Genomic DNA, 15,871 nt, shown 5'->3' on the forward strand with positions numbered 1-15,871 from the left:
GGTTGTTTTATGTTCATGTTAATTAGAGACTGTCTCTCTGTAATTGTATTTTTTCTCTCAAGTTTGATTTCTGTGGTTCCAGAAGCATATCTGCCTTCTTATCACAAGTAAAATAGTTATTTATTAAGAGTTGAAATTTTTGTTGTTTAAAAAAAAAGAAAAGCCCCAAACCACAATTTAAGGATATCTTTTTAACCACTACAGCCAAAGAAAAGATCTACTTAGGATACACTATTTGCTCTATGCGTTCCCAAACTATCAACTGCATGTATTTTGGTAGCATCCTAGTACATACAGATGGCATGATAGCTCTGCCATACAAATTATTAATAAAATTAACATAAAAAAAAAACTCAAAACCATTACATTGTATTTACAGATTTCACCAAGACAATGTAATGTCCAAATTTCACATTTTATTCCAATTATTATTATTATTGAGACAGGGTCTTGCTCTGTCACCCAGGCTGGAATGCATTGGTGCAAATATGGCTCTCTGCAGCCTCGACCTCCCAGGCTCAAGGGATCCTCCCACCTCAGCCACCTGAGTAGTTAAGACTACAGGTGCGTGCCACCACGCCTAGCTAATTTTTGTATTTTTTGTAAAGACGAGGTTTCGTCATGTTCCCCAGTATGGTCTCACACTTCTGGACTCAAGCAATCCTCCTGCCTCAAATTCCCAGAGTGTTGGCGTTACAGGCGTGAGCTACCGCACCCGTCCTTATTCCTATTATTGTTTGTTTTGAGACAGAGTCTCACACTGTCTCCTGGGCTGGAATGCAATGGCGCAATCTCGGCTCACTGCAAGCTCTGCCTCCTGGGTTCACGCCATGCTCCTGCCTCAGCCTCCTGAGTAGCTGGGACTACAGGCGCCTGCCACCACGCCCAGCTAATTTTTTGTATTTTTAGTAGAGCTGAGATTACAGGCGTGAGCCACCGCGCCCGGCCAGTTCTAACTCAAATTCTAAGTCACTCACCCACCGGCCATCTTATAAAAACTGTGTTTCCTCCCCACCTGTGGGATCCACCAAAGAGGACGCTATAAAGCAAATGTGGAGACAATTACTGACAAAAACGAAAGAACAGGAATTCTTAACAGCTCCAGAAAGGCTAACAAAATCAGTCCTGGATTCATTAACTTAGAGAAGAAAAAGTCTAAATCCAAAGGCTAGAGAACAGAAGCTGATTATACCCTAATTTTAAAATACCAAAATATATTTAAGATCCAAAATGTTTGATACAAAACTTTATAAAATCCAGCAAAATAAATTTAGTATTATTTATAGACAAAGATCAAAATGGTACTTCTGCTTTCCCAGGCTCACTGAAAAACCCAATCTATCAATTAAATCAGAGAAAAGAAAATAAAAAATAAAGATTCGAATAAAAACAAATTAAAGGACTGCATTTTAAAGGCCACATAGATATAAAGAACACTAAAGCATCTCTTTTCTTCTACTCACAGCATACTGAGGATTCATCCATAAACCTGAGGTTGACAACCATCTTCTTCTCTATTGATACAGTGAAGAAAGCATCTCTCCACAGCATGCCTACAACTGTCTCTTTCTTCCTACATTGCCCTTCTTAATGAATGTTATCACGTATACTTTCCATCAATGAAGAGCAAAATCACCAAATTAGTTCTAATTTTTCTCCACTATCCCATATGGGAAATTTTAGGCCAAGTCAAAATGATGATGATGATGATGATAGGTTAAATAAGACATTTTTTATGTTAGAGGCACACTGCTGAATGCGTTCCATAAATTAATTAATCTTGCTTGTCTCCACTAAAGACTGTAACAAAATCTGTATGTTGAAACGCTAACCGCCTAGTGTGATGACATTTGAAATGAGGCTTTGGGAAGAGATTAGAGTTAGATGAAGTTCAGGAGGGTGGGGCCCTCACCCTCCTAAGATTAGTGCCCTTATCAGAAGAGACCCAAGAGAGCTTGCTCACTCTCCATCATGAGAGGCACAGCAAGAATCCAGAAAGAGAGCCCTCACCAGAACCCCATCATGCTGGCACCTTATCTCAAACATCCAGCCTCCAGAACTGTGAGAAAACACCTAGACTATGAAATTTTGTTATGGCAGCTTGAACAGACTAATTCAGATGGAAACTATTATTTCCCCCATTTTACAGAAGAAAAAATTATAGCTTACACAGACTAAATAACCTCCCTACAGTGGATCCAAGAGACAGTGATAGGGCCAGAATTTAAACCCAACTTTTAACCAGTACTGTTCCGCTGATGTCTCTGATATGATTGAGTGCCTAAATGTATCATGAGTTGTGCTAAGTGCAATAAAAAAACATAAGGTACCCTTAAGGAATTCGTATATCTAATGATAATCAAGTAGTATAGTCAAACACATGAACTGACAAAGAATGACTTCCTTGAGGTCTGGCACCTAAGAAATGTCTGGTGAAATAAAGAGAAAACCATTAGACACTAATACAATGTAATAAGTGTTATACAAGTAGCTTAAATAAAGTAAAACAAGGGTTTCCAGGTGGAAGCAATTGTGATTGCGATTAAGGCAAACACTTTAACAGCGGTCCTCAACCTTTTTGGCACCAGGGACCGGTTTCACGGAAGACAATTTTTCCATGGGGTTAAGGGGAGATGGGGGGTGGGGGGGTGAGGAGTGAAGATGGTTTGGGGATGAAGCAAGTGCATTACATTTATCATTAAATTCTCATAAGGAGTGTGCAACCTAGATCCGTCGTGGACACAGTTCACAACAGGGTTTGCGTCCCTATGAGAATCTAACACCACAGCTGATCTGACAGGAGGTGGAGCTCAGGTGGTAATGCACACCTACTGCCGTGTGGCCCGGTGAGGGGAGGTCCTAACAGGCCACGGACTGGTACTGGTCCACAGCTCCGGTGTTGGGGACCCCTGCACTGTAAGACAGTAGGGTATGAGAAACATTGTAACAGAAATAAATACAATGCAGTCAGAACAGGATACGGTTATTAATAACATTTGGAAGCAATTTATCAGGGATCACTAGTGGAAGTAACATGTAAGTTGTCTTTCTCATGACAACTTGAGATGAATAGAATCACACTGCTTGAAAGAGACATAATTCTAGGTTGAAGGGACTATCTGGTCAAAAACATGGGATTTGGAAATGTGGCTGGCTGTTCCTTTTTTGATCCCATATTCAACACTGTACTTTATAAAATATATTAACAGGTGCCCCATCTCTCATCTTTTTTGGAAGACATTACACAAAGCATAAAATCACCCTGAAAGTACAGATACTGATTCCTCATTCAAAAGCATTAAATAATCCTACTCTGCCCACAAGATAATATTCAAATTCAAATTCCTTAGACTGGTATGTTAGACTTCTCACAATCTGTCCCTGTTTTTCCTTTTCTCCCTGACTCACCTTGAGGCATGAATCCTTTATACTGAAGTTACCCCCACATTATCTGGGGCTCCTAAATAGGCCCTGTTAGAATGTTTCCATCTGGACTCTGGGACCATCTTTAAGATTCATTTCAAAGACTGGCTTCCTTTGAAAGTATGACCTTGCCTATTACCTCGCTTATTACACTCCCTCTTATGTTAGTTGCATTCCTGCATGTCTCCATTAAAGACTATAAGCTGTTTGAGGAATGGCACCTAGCCTGCAGAAAAAGACATCAAATAACATACATTAAAGCTTTTCTACTGGGAATACAGTGAAAAAAATACACTAAAGCAAATCTTTGGGTATCTGTGTCTAAGTACAATGAAAAAGCTAATTATTACAATGCAATATAGGAGCAATAATAGACAAATATACAGAGCATTATGACTGAATCACTCAACTAAGCCTTGCAAAGGTTGAGGCCAGCTTCCCAGAGAAGATGACACAAACTGATTCTTAAAAGATATGAAGAAGATATAGGTAAAGCATACACAAATATAAAACAGTACCATATGTGGAGAACTACTACCAGAAATTCAGTGTCACTGGAATGTAAAGGATGAAACTGGAAGTGGCAGAGTATCATCCTATAGAGACAGACAAAAGGCTTTCCACACTGTGTTAAGAATACTGTGCTGTAGGCCAACGGTTTAGAGGTACGAAGTATAAGTGTGTGCTGTGTCAAAACTAGGTTTAAGTTATACTGGAAATCATTTTTTAAAACTGAATTAAACAGATAGTACATGTATATGTCAAAAATAAAACATTAAACAGGTATACAGTAAAAAGTCTCATCACACCCATCCATCTGCCTGTTTAACCCTGCTTTCTGGATAAAATATTAGTTGTTTTTCATTCCAGAGTTTATGACAATATAAGCAAATACAACTATAACATCTTATTTCCTCTCCTTTACATAAATTGAGGTGATTTTTCCATGATTTTCCATATAAATACTATTCTTCCTTTTTTTTTTTCTTGTCACTGAATGGACCTCATCCTACCATTCTTTTTCAACTATGTAATATTCCACTGTATTGCTGTACCATGATTTACTTAACCAATTTCCTATTAATGGACATTTGGGCTTTTCCCTACTCTGCTGCTGTATGTTGTCTTGGCATATATGAAGAAAATCCAGCCTCATGCAGATATGAATAGAAAAAGGGAGAAAAATGTTAACAAACTTTTTGGATTACTGTTGATAATACTCAAATCTTTTGCTGTTACACACAATAGTTGTAGGAATCACCTTGTATCTATCACATAACAAACATTCCTAAGTTTACCTATAGGATCCACTTCCAGAAATAAGAAGATACATTTGTAAGTTTGATATATATTGTCAAACCCTCTCTAAAGTTTGTAGGGACTCCTACAATGTAGATTCTCCTCCAGCAATATCTGAGCAGTGACAATGCCTGGTTTTCCAGAGCAAAAAGAGAATCCTAGGGAACTCTACCCTTTAAAAATCTCATCCAGGAAGAATTCAAAAGAAGAAGGAGAAGAACACTCAAAGAGGTCAAAAAGAAACAGGAGATCGTGAGGTTCCAGGGGACAAGCAAGAGTGGTTGCTCACCAGTGTCAAATACATAGAAATATTTAATAAGATAAATAATTAACCAAAATACAAAACCTAAATGATTAAAACAGTATGGTATTCATGCAAAAATAGAATGGATCAGGACAGGATAAGGAAAAGAGATACTGCATGAAGAACAAAGGTAATTAAGAATAAAAGAATTAAAAATAAAGGAAAGTTAATACTATTCTCCACTAAGAAGAACCAGAGCTCCCTAGAGAGCTGCTTCTAGAGCTAGGAAAGTATATGACGAGCCTAGAATATCTTGTCCCAGCAAGTCCTCGAAAATTGATGGAGACACGTCAAAAGAATTTAAGAGCTAGCCTGAAAGTGCTTTCATGGGCCCAATCTAGAATCATTTAAGCATTTCAAAATAAATGATGACAGTAAAAGATTATAACCCATTGAGTAAGACAGAATTCATGAGGGAGAAAGAAATTTCCTCCTTATAGTAAAAAGCCAACTAAAATGAAAAAGGAATGTCAGAATTAGAAAATTACCATAAATCATTAATAATGTATTCAAGTAAGAACCCTAAATGGATGCCAAAATTGGTGAGCCAAAGTTTGAGGAGCAACCAGATATTCACATAATCTCAAAGAATCATACTACAAGATTCCTATTAATTATAAACAAAGAAAAACAACTTTATAATGAAGAAGAAAGTTGGTAAACACTACAGTAACCAGGTGATCAAAATTAACATTACCAGGACTAGGACAAATCAATATGATGTGCCTCCTGATTAAAGATGATTAGAAAGACATGGCAATTGAATTCAACATATGACTCAAGATCATTTTTTGGGCCGGGCACAGTGGCTCACGCCTGTAATCCCAGCACTTTGGGAGGCAGAGGTGGGCGGATCACGAGGTCAGGAGATTGAGACCATCCTGGCTAACATGGTGAAACCCCGTCTCTACTAAAAATACAAAAAAAACTAGCCAGGCGTGGTGGCGGGCGCCTGTAGTCTCAGCTACTCAGGAGGCTGAGGCAGGAGAATGGCATGAACCCAGGAGGCGGAGCTTGCAGTGAGCCAAGATTGCACCACTGAACTCCAGCCTGGGCAACAGAGCGAGACTCCATCTCAAAAAAAAAAAAAAAAAAAAAAAAAAAAAGATTATTTTTTGTAGAGTGAGAGCTATAAAGGCAATTATTGGCAATATCTGCATAACCATATTATATCAATGTTAATTTCTTGATTTTGGTAACTACAATTATGTAGGATACCACCTCTGTTTCAGGAAACATGCACTTAAGTATTTAAGACTAAAGGAGGCATCATGTCTGAAATTTACCCTAAAATGGTTCAGGAAAAAATTCTATATATTTGAACATAAATATATTTAAGTATTTAAAAATATGCTTAAAATCTATATAAGTATATTTAAAACATATACAGAAGCGGAGAGAGACAGAGAGAGGGAACAGAGGGAAGAAAGGAAGAAGAGGAAAAAAGAAAGATAATACAACTGTGGAAAAATATTAAAATTTGAGTAATGAGCATATAAACTTTGTAATTGTTCTAACTTTTATACAGGGCTGAACTATGTCAAGATAAAATTTTCAGTAGATCTGGAATTATAACCTAGATTGATTCTAACCCCAATTTGCATTCAAATATTCCTTTGAATGAATACTTGCACTGAGTGAAAAATTTTGAGAACACAATTATTCCTTTCTATAGATTACTACTGTTTAAAAAAATAAGTAAATAAACTTATGCCTGGGGAAAAAAACAAACACTAAGAGGAACTACACCAAACATGTTTTAAATTTGTTTTAATTGCAAAGTAGGGCATAATTCTTTTTTAAAAATCCAAATAATAGAGTTAAAGTCTCTTCTCTGGCATACTCCTACACTCTTGGTAACTACTGTTAATAGAGATATACAGCCTTCTAAAATTTTTTTCTAAGGAAAAAATTATGTATATATAATTTTCTTTATAAACATGATACCACATATATAAACTATTGTCTTACTTTACATTTTTAAAGTTAACCGTAGACATTCTTTCATGTTAGCACATCATCTTTTTTTAATGGTTGGTTAGAATTCCATAGTATGAATGAATGCATTCGTCCATTCGTCTTTTGGTGAGTACTTAAGACTGTCTCCAACTTTTTTCATTTCATATACAATGCTGTAAAAATGGGGAAGCGTTGGTTCATTTTGTTTTACTTCACATTTTCCTCCTCTTTTTATTTGTGCTTAGCCATTTGTACTTCCCTCCTCTGTCAAATGCCTCTTCACATTCTTTGTCCTTTCTCCTATTGGGTCATTTATCTATTTCTTAATGATTTATAGAAACACACTGTATAAGAATATTAACCCTATTTTTTATCCAGTATATATCTTTTGCTGTAGAGATGATTTCACTTTTACAATATCAAATCTTTATGGATTCCTAATGCCACAATAATGTTGATGTCTGGGTGACAGACCTATGGATTTTTTTTTAACAGTTTTTAAATGTATCTAATACCTTTAGTAAGTATCTATTACTTTTTAAGTTAAAAAGGTCATATTTCTATATTCCTTAAAATAAGCAAAATTCCAACAAGATTTTTGATGAAACCTGGAAAACTGATTCTAAAATTCATATGGATTGATGGATTTATTTAATCATTCCTTTTTTAGACAGGGTCTTGCTCAGTCGCCCAGGCTGCTGCACACTGGCACAATCACAGCTCACTGCAGCCTCGACCTTCTGAGCCCAAGCAATCCTCCTACCTCAGCCTTCTGAGCAGCTGGGACTACAAGTGCACACCACCATGCCCAGCTAATTTTTATATTTTTTGTAGAAGTGGAGTCTTGCTATGTTGTTCAGCCTGGTCTCAAACTCTTGGGCTAAGTGATCTGCCCACCTTAGCTTCTCAAGGTGCTGGGATTACAGGTATGAGCCACTACACCCAGCCAACTAGTCTCTCTTAATGGCCCTTTGGAGACAAGAGAACCAAGCCAAACATGAAGAACAGAAAAGGGAGACTTGCCTAAGAGAGATGAACACTTGTAAAGCGGTATTGGCATAAGAATAGAAAAACAGGCTAAAGGAAAACATCTTAAGTCTGCTTGGGCAACTATAACAAAAATACCATAAAGTAGGGAGCTTATAAACATAGGAAACAACTTATTTATTTCTCATAGTTCTGGAGGCTGGAAGTCCAAGTACAAGGCACCAGCAAATTCAATGTTTGGGAAGGGCCCACTCTTCACAGATGGCACCCTTCTTGTTTTGTCCTCATACGGAAGAAGAAGCTAACTACTTCACTGGGATACCTTCTTGACCCCATTTATGCGGGCAGAGCCCTCATGACCTAATCACCTCACCCAAAGCCCCTTTTCTTAACACTATCATATCCAGGATTAGGTTTCGACATAAGAATTTGGGGAGGTAGGGAGGCACAAACATTCAGATCATAGCAGAGAAGTACAGAGAACCCAGAAGCAAACCCATATATAAATGGAACAATGCTGATGAATTATTTAACAAATGGAATTGGGACAATTAGCATATCTTTGAAAGAATAAAAGATTAGATTCCTTTAACACCATACACAATACATGTATGGGTGCTCACGCATGTACACATACCCCATTATGGGTGGATTAAAGAAGCAGTAAATGTGAAAGAACTTTAGGAATTTTATAAGGAAATACATGAGACTCTGGTAGCTACCCTCCAAGATGGCTTCTAATGATTCTCACATCCTGGTATTCAAGCCTGTGATATTGTAATATTACAAGAAATATATATTTTTATCTTCCTCCCAAGCTCTTGGGTCGCTAGCACAGAGCTCCTAAAACTCTTCCCGCTTCCCGAGTAATAGGAGTGATAAAGCGTCTTTTATTATAAATTTGGTCTCAATCCCCAGTTCCTAAAACAAGAGCTTCTAATAATTTCTGGAGTGACAAGAGTGTCCTTTGTATATTAATGAAGTGACCTGGTGAGTGGGGCCCCTAGGTCGGTTCCGGATAATGGCCAGTGACTAGAAAGACTAAATAAAGCATGATTAGAGGGTTAGAACTTTCAGCTTCACCTCACCCTCAACCTCTGGGAAGGAAAGAGGAGCTAGAAATTGAGTTGATCATCGATGGCCATTGATTTGATTAATCATGTCTACACATAAAAGCCAAAACCACGGGGCTTGAAGAACTTCTGGGTTAGTGATGGCATCCATGGGCCAGCAGGGTGGCGTACCCTAACTCCACAGAACAGAAGCTCCTGTGCTCAGGCCCCTTCTGTACCTCACCCTATATCTTCATCTGGACTAGGTATACCTCTGGATAAGTAGGAAAAAACGAGGAGTAAGATGAGAGAAGAATACGTAAATTTCAGTTAATTAAGGTGAATTTTTTAAGAAAATTTAAAAATTTGTAAATGAAAAGTTAACTTAAAAAATTTTTAATTCTTAATTTAAAAAAAAATCTGGTGACAAAGTGTGACAAAGCTAGGACATGGGTACTTTAGTGCTCACTTTATTCTTCTCTATAGTCTTCTGGCTGCTTGAATAGTCTATAACAAAATATGTTTAACCAAAATGAATGGTAAATAATAACTTAGTCAACATTTTCAGCAGAAAAGATCAAACGAGTTTATACAATTGATAATAGAAAGCAGTACCATACACAAACACAAAATTAACAATAAGAAATTATGCTAGTATTAAAAATAAACCCATGGGAAAATGTACAAATTCCAGCTTTTTAGTAATTTTTCATCCAAAAAATACCTGCTGAGTGCTAATAAGTCCAGCCATTATTCTAGAATCTGGGAAGACAGCAGTGTACACCTCTCATATTAATACACTGAACTTATATTCTAAAAGGCAGAGACAGCCAACAAAAATATAAACAAATAAAAAAGTAAGATGCTGATAAATGCTATGAAAACAAAATGGATGACGTGACAGAGATGAGGGAGGGAGAAAAGATACTTTAGATTGGGTGTTCTAAGACTCTCTGAGAAGACACCCGTCCTGAGAAGTACATAATGAAAAATCCTTCAAAAAGCTAAGGAAAGAGGAGACCAGACAAGTGCAGAAATCCTGACATGAGAACAAACATAATCCATTTGAGGAACAGAAAGATTAAAGTGCCTAGACTGCAGGGAATGAGTGGGTGAGTATGAGACAAGATTAAAAAGGCAGACAAGGAAATCCAGGGGTGAATCCAGGTTTTAACGGAATTTTAAAGCTTATAAAATTGGGGGACGAGCCCTCTTCAAAAAAAAGGAACACAAAACTATAAAAACAAATTTAGGTCCTAAATTGAATATTTATTCAGAATAAGAAAGGAAATGACATCAAATTACAAATTTTTAGAAGCTGCCAATCACATAAAAAAATACTAAATAAGAGTCTGGCCCCTCCGACTTCTGGCACCAGGTAGGCTCACACCCACAGCCAGTGCACCAGCGTCTCCCTCATGCTGAGTGTTACTGCCAGCTCTCCAGGCACCACAATCCCCTCACGCTGGGCACTACTCTCTGGGCACCACCATAGCCCTCATGCTGCACATGCTCTTGGTCCATGCACAGTAGCCACAGCCACCAGGGCTGGCCTTCACGGCCTCCTGTGCTCCCCTTCCCACCCCTAGACTGGAGTGTAGTGGCGCAATCACAGCTCAAGGGATCCTCCTACCTCAGCCTCCCAAGTAGCTGGGACTACAGGAGTGCACCACCATGCCTAGCTATTTTTTATTATTATTTCTGTAGAGACACAGTCTCACGATATTGCCCAGGCTGGATTTGAACTCCCAGCTTAAGTGATCCTCCTGCTTCAGCCTCCCCCGTAGCTGGGATTACAGATGCAAGCCACTCTCCAACTCAATTTTTTTTTTTTTTTTTTTGAGATGGAGTCTTGCTCTGTCGCCCAGGCTGGAGTGCAGTGGTGTGATCTCGGCTCACTGCAAGCTCTGCCTCCTGGGTTCACACCATTCTCCTGCCTCAGCCTCAGGTGTGAGTAGCTGGGACTACAGGCGCCAGCCACCATGCCCAGCTAATTTTTTTTTTTTTTTGTACTTTTAGTAGAGACGGGGTTTCACCGTGTTAGTCAGGATGGTCTCGATCTCCTGACCCTGTAATCTGCCCGCCTCAGCCTCCCAAAGTGTTGGGATTACAGGTGTGAGCCACCACACCCAGCCCCAACTCAATTTTATAATATAATTTTCTACAGAGAGAACACAGAAAATAGTTCAGTCTTTTGTTTACAATAGAGAATCAATGTTTATTTTTTACTATTTATAGTTTAGAAAAGTTTCAGCTTCACAACTATTGGTGATGCTATGTAAATGTCTCAAATTAACTGAATTTGTGAAAACCTCTCATGTTTCTTTCACATATGAGTTATAAGAAATTTATTTTTAAAAACTTGCAAAAAGTCAATCTTGGTTTCTCGTCCATTACCCACAGTCTTCCAGCGTTGGCTATATGTGTCATAGGATGCATTCATATTGCTATGCAAACCTTCGGCCAAGCACCCTATAACCATGCCAGCTGCACTGGCAGAGTGCACAGCCATCAAATTCCTGGAAGGTATTCTTACATGGAGTCAGCTAGCGACAGCTAAACTTTAAAATGACTGCAGGTCACAGAAACATATCCCACTCATCTTCTCCTTAGGACTCCAGAACTGCTTTTGTCCATCCCAACACAGCCTGAAAGGATAGGGTGTGTGACAGGAAAGAAGACAAAGTGGAAAACTACAGTGGCCTTAACCAATTTAGTCCAGCTTCAGAAAGATACTCTGCAAGTGAGAAAGGCCTACGCTTTATGAGCTTCAAGGTAAATACCTCTGTCCAGATCATTCTGAGCCTTAAAGATCATCAAGAAGTTAGGATTTTTTCTTCTTCATGAGACAAGAAACCAGTGGAGGGTTTTGTTTTTTTTTTCCAAGGGATCTGAACTATGTTTTAACAAAAACATACAGGGAAATGCACTGACCTAAGGTTATCCTCCAACTCTGATCAAAAAGAGGTATTCAAGCACAAAGTAGAACAAAGTTATGCTTCCATCTCCTGAAAATCTGGGTTTCCTCTTTTTCCTTACCTCTGGATTATAGATATACACAAATCCAGTCATCCCATAATTTTCCCAAAGACTTCTAATTGAAAATAGAAGTAATAATTTCTCAACCTACAAGTTTGTAAAAAAAAAAAAAAAAAAAAAAAAAAAGAATAGCAGTCTTTAAAAACAGGATAGTCAGTTATTAAGTGTTGTTCTACAGCTATTTTAGGAATGGTGGTATTGTTGTTCCTAGCTGTGCAGCCCCAATGTTAATAGCCTGGCCTTTCCATCAGCTCAAGAGACCACAAATATCTTCAATTAATTTTTTATACTTAAATTAGCAAAAGTTAACTTGTAAGTTCATTTTTACAAACAATTAAGAGCTCTGAATCCAACAAATAAGTATGTAATAAGCAAATAAAAGTAAACCAGTCAATCATGAACCCAGAAGTTATTAAAAGCACAGGGTGGGGGGGGGTGCGCGGTGGAGATGGTAAAAATGATTAGAAGCTGTTGAACCAGAAATGCTGGAGGGTGATGGCATTCCTGAGCCCTTCCTACTCACCCACAGGTCTCTTGTTCTGCCCTTCCATCCATGTTTGGGGAGAAGGGTCGAGAGAGAAGCACACAATAGCTTCTCACTACACAGTCAGCCCTGCTACTGACATGCTAAAAAAGCTGTGAAGAAAAGGAAATTAAACAAGGCAAAAAAAGAAGAGGCCCCATGTAAGAACTGACCTGAGAACACAGTGTGTAATGTAACATGCACAGAAGAGCATAATACAGATACAAAGTTTAAAATTTAGGAGTGGGAAACAGAGAATAAACGGACTGTAGGATTAGGTTAATCTAGAAAACCTTGGTCCCAGAGTGGTTGGTGTGGAGTAACTCCCAGTCATCACCTCATCCATAAGTAAGATCTTTGTAGCTAAATCATAAAGGCAACGACAAAGTGAATTTACATTTTTCAAATCCAATTACACACTGTGAAACTTTAACCTAGTAAGACAACATTTCAATGAGAAGCTAAAACAATTGTAAAAATTTTGATCTAGAAAAATATCTGATAAAGGTAAAAATAAATGTTACCCATGCACATTTTTTTAAATTAACTAGATCTACAAGGCTCGTTATGAACAACTAGTCCCAGCTCCCTCCCCAATATTTCCTTTTCCCAAAAGCTTTCTTTAGTTTATTCAGTGACTGCCAGTTGAGGAACTTTGAGATATAGCTGTTTCCTGGTCCTGGCATCCTCCACACTTCCCAACTCCAACGTCTCAACACAACCCTAACTTTGGTTAGATCAATATTTGAGGCTTATATCATTATAACTACATAGGGTATTCAGAGCTGAACCAAGCAGTAAACAATAATTACTTTTCTTTTCCTGCATAACATTTTGTTTCCCTTGCAATTAATAATTGGTTTCTCATTTATTTAGTTTTCTACATACTTATCTACTATATATTTATCCCAATTCACCCCAGACTCTCCAGTCTGACAAAGCTCCTTTGAGTATACCAATTTGCCTCAGGTTTCTATCAATTTCATCTTCTGGAAGAAGTCTCTCCCTGCCTTTAGATTTGCTACCGTCTGGACTGAGGAACCTGAGCTAGGTACACAGCTACTGTCCTAGGTGTTCCTCCCATTCCTCTCCTACATTAATCTTCTCCCTAAAAACACCATTGCCACTCTCTCCCCTACCTCCATTCCCCTCAGATCCTACCACAGAAGTTTCATGAGAAAAAAAAAGTGTATCAACAAAGCTTGGAAAACCTTGCAACATACAGTCGCTTTCTGGAATTCCCTAATGTATACATCTGAGAACCCTATTCTAAAAAAAGTTTCAATTTTGATTAATCCAGGTATCTCTGAAACTTAATCAGAGACAATAGTCTATTTTTGAGGAATACCTACCTGCTAATGATGTACACTTTGGGAAATGGTACATGGATGGTAAGCTACTTGAAAGCAGGGAATACAGCTTATTATCCTTTGCAAACTCATGACATCTAACATGGAACAAAACATAGGAAAAAAAACATGCTGAAACAAACACAGGTTTATATAATAGTAGATGTCATATATCTTGGTCATATTCTACAAGCTATTCCAAAATACCAGTGATCATCCTAGGTATAGTATAACAACTCTATATACATTTCATAGAATCTCCACTATAAATTCATTATGTGTGAGTGCAGCTATCCCTGGGTATTCGTGGGGGGACTGATTCCGGGACCCACTAAGGATACTAAAATCCACAGATATTCAAGTCTCTAATATCAAACGGTATAGTATTTGCATATAACCTACACACATTATCCTGTATACAGGCATACCTTGAGACATTGCAGGTTCTGTTCCAGACCACCACAATAAAGTGAGTAACACAAATTTTTTGGATTCCCAGTGCATATGACAGTTATGCTTACACTATACTATAGTCTTCTGTGTAACAGCATTATGATTTTAAAATGCACACACCTTAATTAAGGATCATCTGAGCCTTCAGCAAGTCATAATCTTTTTGCTGGTAGGTCTTGCCTTGATAGCTGCTGACTGATTGGGGTGGCAGTTGCTGAAGGTTAGGGCGGCTGTGGCAACTTCTTAAAATGAGACAATAAAGTTTGCCACATTAACTGACTCTTCCTTATGAAATATATCTCCGTAACGTGTCATACTATTTATCCACAGTAAAACTTTCTTCAAAATTTGAGTTAATCCTCTCACACCATGCCATTGCTGTATCAGTTAAGTTTATGTAATATTCTAAATCCTTTTGTTGTCATTTCAACAATGTTCACAGCATCTTCTCAAGGCGTAGAATCCATCTCAAGAAAACACCTACTTTGCTCATCCATAAGAAGCAATGCCTGGCCAGGGGTGGTAGCTCACACCTGTATTCCCAGCACTCTGGGAGGCCAAAGCAGGAGGATCGCTTGAAGCTAGGAGTTCGAGAAAAGCCTGGGCAAGAAAGCGAGACCCTGTCTGTACAAAAGATAATTTTTTAAAAAAATTAGCCAGGCACAGTGGTGTGTAACTGTAGTCCCAGCTACTTAGGAGGCTGAGAAGGGAGGATCGCTTTAGCCAGGGAATTCAAGGCTGCAGTGAGCTAGGATCGTGCCACTGTATTCTGCTCCAGCCTAATAGAATGAGACTTTGTCTCTAAAAAAATTTTTTTAATAAACAGATAAAAAACAGCAACTCCTCATCCATTAATGTTTTATCATAATACTGTAACAATTCAGTTCCATCTTCAGGCTCCACTGCTAATTCTAGTTCTCTTGCTATTTCCACCACATCTGCAGTTACTTCCTTCTTTGAAGTCCTGAATCCCTCAAAGTCATCCATGAGGGTTGAAATTCAACTTTTTCCAAACTCTTGTTAATGTTGATATTCTGACCTCCTCCCATGATTCATGAATGTTCTTAATGGCATCTAGAATGGTGAATCCTTTCCAGAACGTTTTTCATTGACTTTGCTCAGGGCCATCAGAGGAATCGCTACCTATGGCAGCGGCTATATCCTTAGAAAATGTATTTCTTAAATAATAAGACTTGAAAGTTGAAATTAGTCCTTGATACCTGGGCTGCAGAATAAATGCTGTGTTAGCAGTCACGAAAACAACATTCATCTCCTTGCCCATCTCTATCAGAGCTCTTGGGTGACCAGGTCCACTGTCAATGAGCAGTAATATTTTGAAAGGAATCTTTCTGAGCAGTAGGTCTCCACAGTAAGCTTAAAATAGTAAACCATGCTATGAACAGATGTGCTGGCTTCCAGGCTCTGTTTTTCCACCGATAGAGCACAGGCGGAATACAGATTTACCATAATTCTTAAGGGCCCT

The 15,871-nt window shown here is 38.3% G+C and overlaps 1 protein-coding gene across 6 annotated transcripts in view; it reads right to left on the reverse strand.

The window, feature by feature from the left end:
• The window catches only part of AKT3 (AKT serine/threonine kinase 3), a 357,879-nt gene that overhangs the window by 275,686 nt on the left and 66,322 nt on the right, over positions 1–15,871 (reverse strand). The window contains exon 2 of one of the 6 annotated variants that reach the window (XM_058430703.1): positions 13,939–14,033. The exons of the other annotated variants lie outside the window; for them this stretch is intronic. Within the exon in view, the coding sequence (XP_058286686.1) occupies positions 13,939–13,972 (34 nt within the window). The 5' untranslated portion in view covers positions 13,973–14,033. The remainder of the gene's footprint in view (positions 1–13,938; positions 14,034–15,871) is intronic. 6 annotated transcript variants of the gene reach the window in all.

This window comes from Hylobates moloch, unplaced genomic scaffold, assembly GCF_009828535.3.
Source record: "Hylobates moloch isolate HMO894 unplaced genomic scaffold, HMol_V3 SCAFFOLD_18, whole genome shotgun sequence".
NCBI classification, from domain to species: Eukaryota; Metazoa; Chordata; class Mammalia; order Primates; family Hylobatidae; genus Hylobates; species Hylobates moloch.